The 9,330-nt window shown below is 48.3% G+C and overlaps 1 protein-coding gene across 5 annotated transcripts in view; it reads left to right on the forward strand.

Moving 5' to 3' along the window:
• The window catches only part of LOC143929724 (hemicentin-1-like), a 419,992-nt gene extending 411,104 nt beyond the window's left edge, over positions 1–8,888 (forward strand). For 3 of the 5 annotated variants that reach the window (XR_013262563.1, XR_013262579.1, XR_013262581.1), the window contains one exon: positions 2,237–8,888. Coding sequence is in view for 1 of the 5 variants with exons in the window: in XM_077453694.1 (XP_077309820.1) it covers positions 1,901–2,193 (293 nt within the window). In the remaining 4 variants the exon portion in view is untranslated. Of the gene's footprint in view, positions 1–1,900 lie in introns of all 5 variants that reach the window. The other 2 variants (XR_013262571.1, XM_077453694.1) reach the window with 2 other exon arrangements.
• The last annotated feature ends 442 nt before the right edge of the window (positions 8,889–9,330 follow it).

Raw genomic sequence — 9,330 nt, forward strand, 5'->3', positions numbered from 1 at the left:
GCATTCCTCAATGCATTTCCCTCCAGACTCGTTAGCAGATCTGGCTTTAGCAGCCTCTCAGCCATCTGCTGCAGAAGCTCTGATGAGGTTGTCCCTGAGAAGTTGCAGGCATCTACCATAGCTTCCAGTTTTAGAGAAACTACTTTACAAGCCCAACTGGGTGCACCAGAAAAAATACCCTTGTAGTAGGTCCTCCCCACACTGCAGGTGTTACATGCTTGTCTAGGGATGAAAATATAAGCTGTAATACTTCTGCACCTTATTCCTCGCTCCAAACCCTTCCTCTACACTGGCTCCAGTGGTTGCATCAAGTACAATTTAGGACCAGTAATTCTGCATTGTATGTGAGGACACCGAGGGCCCACCTACACCCCGAAGCTCTGGAGGGAAGAGAAGATCATCAGAGGCCAGGGGGAGTGAGGAAAAAAAGGTAAGTGTGACAGAATATTCCTCTATCCCTAAACCTAACAAGCATTTCAATTTTCAGTGCAAGGGGGTCCTGCTGCAAGATTTCATTTTTTTGGAATTACCAGAGTTGAGCCTTAATGATGGAAGAACATCCTGTAGCTTCTACTAGTGCTGATACTATTAGAGGCCCTGAGACTTCAAAAACTTTTTTGGAGCACACTCTCCTTCAAAAAAACCTGAATGGAGACATGGAAACTCCTGATAAACTATTCACCCCTAACCCTAGTTATGAGGACCAACCTGCTCCCTTCCCCTCCAACAACAGCCAGAAAGGAGACGGCTGACTCATAACTGCAGCTTGTCACATCACTGAGCACTTTTCTGACATAAGCAGCAACAAGAGGAATCCAGAGGGATGGGGGTCATGTTATCCTTTGTCTTGCCACTGCTTGTCTCAGGAAAGTGCTCACAGCTGTCACAAGTTATAAGTCAGCCGTCTCCTTTCTAGTTGTTGTCAGTTCAGCCCTGGCAAGGGGTGGGGGTTGGTACTCAAGGGGTAGAGAGCACCTAGCATGATGGGATAAATACTACATGTACCTTGTCCAATAGGGGACAGAATTTTTTTAAAAGTATAATAATAGATCTAAAGTTAAATAAATTTTTCTAATGCAGAATCTTTCTTTCAAGATCCCAAACAATGTAGGTAATGACTGTTCACCATTCTGCTTTTTTAAATATTGGTGCCTTTTAAAGTCTTTTTTTTTTTTTAAATAAAAAAATAACAAACATGTTATACTTACCTCCTCTGTGTAATGGTTTTGCCCAGATCCTCCTCTTCTGTGCTCCTGGCCCCTCCCTCTTGCAGAGTGCCCCCACAACAAGCACCTCCATTCAGACACAGAGCTGCGACCCGGCCCCGCCCCCTCTTTCCTGATTGGCTAGTTGACTTTCACAACAGTGGGAGCCAATGGCCCCGCAGCTGTGTCTCAGACAATCAGGAGGGAGAATCTCAGACAACAGTGACACTCGGGGACAGAGATGGACCTCAGGTAAGTATTAGGGGTGCTGAGGGGGGCTGCTTTTTATCTTAATGCATAGAATGCACCTTCTGCCTTTACAGCCCCTTTAAGTGAGCCCTTTCCTACTCATGCAATGCAAACCAACAAGACCACACGACCATACTCACCTTCCCCCCCCCGCCACCCCACTCAGCTGCCAGCAGCAGGAGAAGCCATATAAGCCCGTATAATATACACTCTCCTCATGTGACAGCTCTGGAACATGCTGATTGGCCCAGCACTGACACATGGGGTGAGTCACATGCTCCCTCATACCTGGAAGTACAGGTTGTCTCATCCTCTGGTGGGCAGTGAAGTAAAGGTGAGTATGTGTGGTGGGGGAGGAGGGGATTGAAGAGAAGCTGAGTATGGTATCTGATGTCAGACACATCATGGCTGGCTCGCCAATAATGACAATGTTCTTCCCTCCACAGGACCAGAGAAGAAGTTCCAAATACGGGAGATTAAATGTGTGACGGAGCGCCCCCGGGTGGGTGAGGAGGTGACTCTCGTGGCGTACATTGAAGAATGTTCGTCAGACAATGCGGCGTTCACCTGGTATAGAGGAATGTTTCCTATTGATGGGGAAATGGAGAACAGACAGGACGGCACCGACTGTACATCCACCATCACCTTCACACCGGAGGACTCGGACTGTTCAATCAAATTGGAGGTGTTTTATAATTATCAGAATGTAGAGGAATTCTTCACACTGCCACTGGTGTGAGGAGGAGATCCGAGGAGGGACTCGTATCTTCCCATTAATGGAGGTCATGTGACCATATGAGGAGGAGATCCGAGGAGGGACTCATATCTTCCCATTAATGGAGGTCATGTGACCATATGAGGAGGAGATCCGAGGAGGGACTCATATGTTCCCATTAATGGAGGTCATCTGACCATATGAGGAGGAGATCAGAGGAGGGACTCATATCTTCCCATTAATGGAGGTCATCTGACCATATGAGGAGGAGATCCGAGGAGGGACTCATATCTTCCCATTAATGGAGGTCATGTGACCATATGAGGAGGAGATCCGAGGAGGGACTCATATCTTCCCATTAATGGAGGTCATGTGACCATATGAGGAGGAGATCCGAGGAGGGAATCGTATCTTCCTATTAATGGAGGTCATCTGACCATATGAGGAGGAGATCCGAGGAGGGACTCATATCTTCCCATTAATGGAGGTCATCTGACCATATCAGTGACAGTATTGAAGCCAGAGGATCAGTATGACAGAATGAGGAGTCATTGGATCTCTCTGGGGATCTGATGGATATTCAGTGAGGACATCTTCTGTATCATTATTATGGCACTTCAGTGTAATGACCGGATTACATTTTATATCACTTCTGTACATATGAAAAATTTCTCTGCTGGTTATCTGAGTGTCAGAGAATGTGGCTGAATGGTGAAATCAGGCTGTCAGAGTTTCCTCCTCCAGGAGCCCCACAGTCAGGACACCCCATAATGTATATAGAGCTCAGCTCCTCCCACACATTATATAATGTATATAGAGCTCAGCTCCTCCCACACTTTATATAATGTATATAGAGCTCAGCTCCTCCCACACATTATATAATGTATATAAAGCTCAGCCCCTCCCACACATTCTATAATGTATATAAAGCTCAGCCCCTCCCACACATTCTATAATGTGTATAAAGCTCAGCTCCTCCCACACATTATATAATATATATAAAGCTCAACCCCTCCCACACATTATATAATATATATAAAGCTCAGCCCCTCCCACACATTATATAATATATATAAAGCTCAGCCCCTCCCACACATTATATAATGTATATAAAGCTCAGCTCCTCCCACACATTATATAATGTATATAAAGCTCAGCTCCTCCCACACATTATATAATGTATAGAAAGCTCAGCTCCTCCCACACATTATATAATGTATAGAAAGCTCAACCCCTCCCACACATTATAAGATTAATCTGTACCAGAATGACTGGAAGAAAAAAGTATGGAGAAGGCTTGGAACAGCTCATGATCCAAAGCACACAACATCATCTGTAAAACATGGTGGAGGCAGTGTGATGGCATGGGCATACTTCCGGTGGCACTGGGTCATTGGTGTTTATTGATGACAAAAGACAGAAGCAGCCGGATGAATTCTGCAGTGTTTAGAGCTTTCCTGTCAGCCCAGATTCAGCCAAATTCAGCAAAGTTGATTGGATGTCGCTTCACAGTACAGATCTATAATGTTTCAAAACACAGTGCAAAGGTAAGCCAGGAGCTTTTCAAGGAAAAGTAGTGGAATATTCTGCAATGGCTGAGTCAATCACCTGATCTCAACCCAATTGAGCATGCATTTTACTTGCTGATGGCAAAACTAAAGACAGAAAGACCCACAAATAAAGGAGAACTGAAGAGAACTGAAGTTAGAGCCTGGCAAAGCATTTGGTAATGTCCATGGGTTCCAGACTTCAGGCAGTCTGTCACGTACCTGATGGTGGAGCCCATGGATGCAGAGAGTGGCTTCTCGTATTCCTCTGGCTCAAGGAAATCCTGATAGAGCAGACAGAGGTTCACGAGCTCCAAAGGGGCACAAGTGCCTGGCAGGTCACAGATGCAAGGGCTAGTCTGGACTCCAAGAAGCAGAAGGAGAACCAGATGTGGGCTGGAACTGGGACCAGCGGTGAGTAGGAGCAGTAGGAACACTCACACTGGATCAGAGAGGGAGGTGTCTTGTAGATCGGGACACCAGCGGATCTCAAGCAGGCCGGGTCGGACACTGGCAGGAGCAGTACCAAGGCAGCAGGCAAGGCATAGTCATTGTCAAGCTGGGTCATACACAGGCGGGCAGGATTGGTACCAAGGCAGCAGGCAGAAGAATAGTCAAAGCAAGCCCAGTTTGGTGTCAGGCAACAGAGCATAGTCAGAGGCAAGCTGGGTAACAGGTATCAGGTAGCGGACAAGGAGGACTCTTAGAAATGCTGTAGACCGGACAGCAGGGAAACAAGGTGACAGGTTCCTTTAAATAGCCCCTTTGGCGCCAAGATCCGTCATACTGCGCGTCCACGGAAGCTCTGTCTGGCTCCTCCCACACATAAGTAGAAGATCTGGGAGGTGATGGCGGTTGCAGGAATTGGGGGGTCAGGACGGGTCGGAACTTTCTATGCTGAACTCAGATTTGTATTATAAAACTTCCCGGCTTTGGTTTGCCCAGCAGACGTGTAAAAACACCTGGAGGGTGTGATGAACCCTTGTCCCCCAGTCAATGCTTCCTCTGTCCAGAACAAGCACTATTCAAGACCCCTTAGCTCACCCAGTCACCAGACAACACCAGTCTTGGAGTGGTAAACAGCCAACTGATTTATTATCACACATGGGCACAACAGATAAAATACCTCAGAGACTCTTTTCCCGACCCTTGGAAAACAGGGCGGGGTAAACTGTCCAATGACAACAGACACACAGGTCAGGTGTGTTCAACTTCTCATCAGTAAACAGTCTTATCAGCAGGGGGCTTCTGGAAGAATCCCCCCTCCCTCCATAGAGATAAACATCCCATAATATTCAAGGCAGACAGACACAATAGAACATTGGAATAGAGCCGCACCCCAAACAATCACAGCAAAGAGTCCACAACAAAATGAGACAATATACAATATATACATATATACAAGACTGAGTCTGATTAGTACAGATCAGCCTGGATTTCTCATTCACCTCGCAAAGAGTATTGTTCCCTTAAACTCCATTGCCCATAATCAGAGGCCAGCATTCAATCCTCCCCAAAAGCCTCTGTCCCAGCTCGGTCTGTCACATTTCTCCCCTTTCGGCAGGAGACCAACACAGGAGGAGATCCCAGACGGGTTGACTCTGAAGTTAGTCAGTAGTTCCAGTCCCCCAATGCCGGTATCCAAACAGTACCCCAAATAAATTGCCCCAACGGAGCATTACTCACCCAGCCAACCTCTGCCTCTCTCAGAAAACATGCCCGCCGCTGGGGAGAGGCCTGGACTGGCCCTTCTCCCTGGAATCCTTTCAGATGCTGGAGAGAAGACAGGGTGACTGGGCTCACTCCATCATGCTGTTGGGGACCTGGGCCGGCTGCCCAGCATCCCTGGGGTATACAAGTGGGGACTGAAATCCCATCCACTTTTGGTAGGTGAAAATCCCCCAGTGCTTGCAAAGCAAGGCTGACATCCTCCTGTCTCAGTGCCGCACCATTTTCTGGGGTTGTGTCAGTGGAGACTGAAGTTGAGGGTAGAGGCCAGCAGCACTCTGCCCTGTTGCCAGCCCTTCTGCTGGAAACCCCCACAACATCTGCTCCAGCTAACTGTTGGCGAGGGAGGCTGACTGCCCCGGCTCCCTGGAACTCTGTAGTTGTTGCTGGTGCTGGGCAGAGGTTGGTAGCACTCTGCCCGGATGCCAGTGTCATCATTCTGGGGCGCCGTCTGCTGTTGGAACTCCCTTTCACTGGTATTGTCTCCTAGGTGCATGAACCCTTGTTGGGGAGGTAAAATGTCTGCTTCTCCTCCCTTCATCTCTGAAATCCACTGGCAGAGAGGGACCATCACCTTCTCTCCTCAGGCCTCCGAAACTGCCACGGGTGTGGAGCGGCGGTCTACAGTACTCTGTCCTGCTGCCAGTACTTGAGCAGGTGATGCACAATCTATAACATCCTCTTTACAGTCAATTAAGTCCATACATTCTGTAATCTGTGACGGGAGAGATGAGCCGACTGCCCCAGCTCCCTGGAACGCCACAGTTGTTGCCATTGCTGGGCAGAGGTTGGTAGCACTCTGCCCTGTTGCCAGCACTTCTGCTGGGGACTCCACATCATCCACTTCAGCTAACTGTTAGGGCAGGAGGCTGAATTCTTCCCCTTCCAAACTGCAGCTGCCATGGGGGAGGTGAGCTGGCTGCTTCCTTTTCCGTTACCTCATCTGGCTGCTGGGAAGTGATTGCCACCTTCTCACCCTGAGCCTCCAGAACTGCCACAGGTGTGGGGCAGAGGTCTTTGACCCTCTGTCCGGTGACCAGCGCCTCAGCTGGAGAAGTTCCTTGTAACTCCACAGATTCTGCTGTTGGTGCTGGGCAGAGCACAGTGAAGTTTGGCCCTAATACCGGCTCTTCTGCTGGAGGCTCATCAGGTTCTTCTTCCTCAGCAGAAAAGTCTATCAAATCCCCAGTCTCTGCAACCGGTGTCTGGGGATAGAGGTTCACCATCTCCTGTCCGTGGAACCCAGAAGATGCTATCGGTGCTGAGCAGAGGTTAGCAGAGCTCTGCCCTGTTGTCAGCACTTCATCTTTGGGGATGGAAATCTCCAGATTTTCCACTGCCGATTCTTCAACCAGGATTTCAGAGTTGTCAACTGGTATTTCCTGATAGTCCCAGGAAAACGGAGTCCCACCCTGCTGCTGAGCAGAGTCAAGCAGCCTTCTGTAGTCGACCTCCAGCTCCCATTCCTGAATGGCCAGAATCTCCAAGTCTTCCTGTGCCCTTCTGTGACATTCAGTCTTCGCTCTCTGTGCTCCATTATTTCCTCCAAACGCCACTCCCGATCACTCCCAAAGTCAGGCCACCATAGTCAAAGCCTTCCATGGGGCTGTCTTCCGTTGACCACGGGCACTCTTGGGCTACATACCAACGGAGGGCTCTGTAGCTCTCGTCCAACCGCATTTCTGCCCGGATCAGCCTGCTTAACTCAGCTGTCCACTTCTGCTTTGGTTGTTCCCCCCAATAACGGCATTCATACTTCATACTGTGACCAGTACCTTACATGGATGGAGGGGAGAACTTTTCCCTGGTGCTGCTGCTCGGGAGCTAGCGCTTCCTTCCAGAGTTCACAGCGGATAGAATCAGACCATCCCAGCAGGACCTGCTCTTCTGCTGCTGCAGCACCTCTTTGCTGTAGCCAACTTGCCTCCACAGGCGCTATAACTCGGTCTATGATCTCCGCTGTAGGGTTAGGACAATAATGTGCCAGTCTTATGTTAACAGCCCAATCAAAACTTGCCTCTTCGGGTGTCCTGTCTGTTCCACTGGGCCTTTTAGTTATGTCGGGTCTTTCGGCTCTATCCATGTAGACTAGTTCTGCGATAATGTCCCTCTTCTTATGGTTGTTGGCCGGTCGGCCCCGGTTCTCTGGTAAGTCCTCGAGGGAAGAGTGCTTTAGACATTCATACTGTGCTTCCATTGGTCTGTGTCCTCTTGTAGTTGTCCTTCTGGGCTGTGGGAATCATCCCGCTGCTTGCCACCAATTGTGATGAACCCTTGTCCCCCAGTCAATGCTTCCTCCGTCCAGAACCAGCACTATCCAAGACCCCTTAGCTCACCCAGTCACCAGACAACACCAGTCTTGGAGAGGCAAACAACGAACTGATTTATTATCACACATGGACACAACAGCTAAAATAACTCAGAGACTCTTTCCCATACCAGTGGAAAACAGAACGGGGTAAACTGTCCGATGACAATAGACACACAGGTCAGGTGTGTTCAACTTCTAATCAGTCTTATCAGCAGGGGACTGCTGGAGGAATCCCCCCTCCCTCCATAGAGATAAACATCCCATAACATCCAAGGCAGATAAACACAATAGAACATTGGAATAGGGCCGCACCCCAAACGATCACAGCAAAGAGTCCACAACAAAATGAGACAATATACAACATATACAAGATTGAGTCCGATTAGTACAGATCAGCCTGGATTTCTCATTCACCTCACAGAGTATTGTTCCCTTAAACTCCAGGGCCCATAATCAGAGGCCAGCATTCAATCCTCCCCAAAAGCCTCTGTCCCGGCTAGGTCTGTCACAGAGGGATCTGCAGACTATCACATACAACTCACAGAACATTACTGACATGACAGGTTCTCCTCACCAGACCTGACCTATAGACTTTCAATGGGAGAGGAGATGAGTAAAGTGCAGTCACTGTGTAGCTCTGCATAGCAGGAAACAGAGGATGAAGATAGATGGAGAAATATGATTTATAAATGATTATAAAATATTCACAGACTGACACAATGTTCCATCAGACCGATCATTGATGGGTTTTTGTCAAAGATGGCAACTGTGATTCCCCTTTAAGGCTGAACTCCAATTAGATATCACAAGGATGTATATTTGTCTCATTACAATCCTCCTATAATCCCCGTCACAGCAGCACTCAGACTGGGAGAGGGAGGGGCAGCACTGGGAACCAATCAGATGTGCTGCAGTGAACATAAGGTGCTGCTGCCCTTTCATTATCCAATCAGCAGGCTGGGGGTGTGTTCTGACCAGGTTATCCTGCTATAGATGTCTGGTAGGGTGGCGGGATCACAGAACTGAAGAAGGGTCCTGCGAGGCACTTATGGTGACATCCTCTGGTAAGCTTGAATAAACTATGGACATTTGTAAAACATAGTTCAATAAAGACACCAGTCCATCCAGTTCAACCTCTGTGTGTGTGTGTTTGCTAAGATGCCCATCTAAGAGTTTTTGAAACTATCGACACTTCCCACTGACACCACTGATTGTGGAAGAGAGTGCCACATCCTTACCGCTTTGACAGTAAAGAACCCTCTACACAGTTTAAGGTTAAACGACATCCTGCTGTGAAGTCATTGCCCTGCTCCTTCATTATTTATGAACAAATTACACAGAACTGGTCATAGGACAGATCCTTGGGGGACCCCACTCACCACCCCAGACCAGTCTGAGAACACGGCATTTATCACCCCCCTCTGGACACACCCCTGTAACCAGTTTTCTATCCATGCTATACCTACAGACCTCAGTTTGTGGATTAAGCATTTATGGGGGAGTATATCAGATGCTTTTGCAAGACACACAACATCCACAAGCCGTCCTTTATCTAGATGGCAGTTCACTTCCTCA

Source organism: Lithobates pipiens, unplaced genomic scaffold (genome assembly GCF_037356315.1).
Source record: "Lithobates pipiens isolate NorthernLeopardFrog02 unplaced genomic scaffold, aLitPip1_a1.2 Scaffold_24, whole genome shotgun sequence".
Taxonomy (NCBI): Eukaryota; Metazoa; Chordata; class Amphibia; order Anura; family Ranidae; genus Lithobates; species Lithobates pipiens.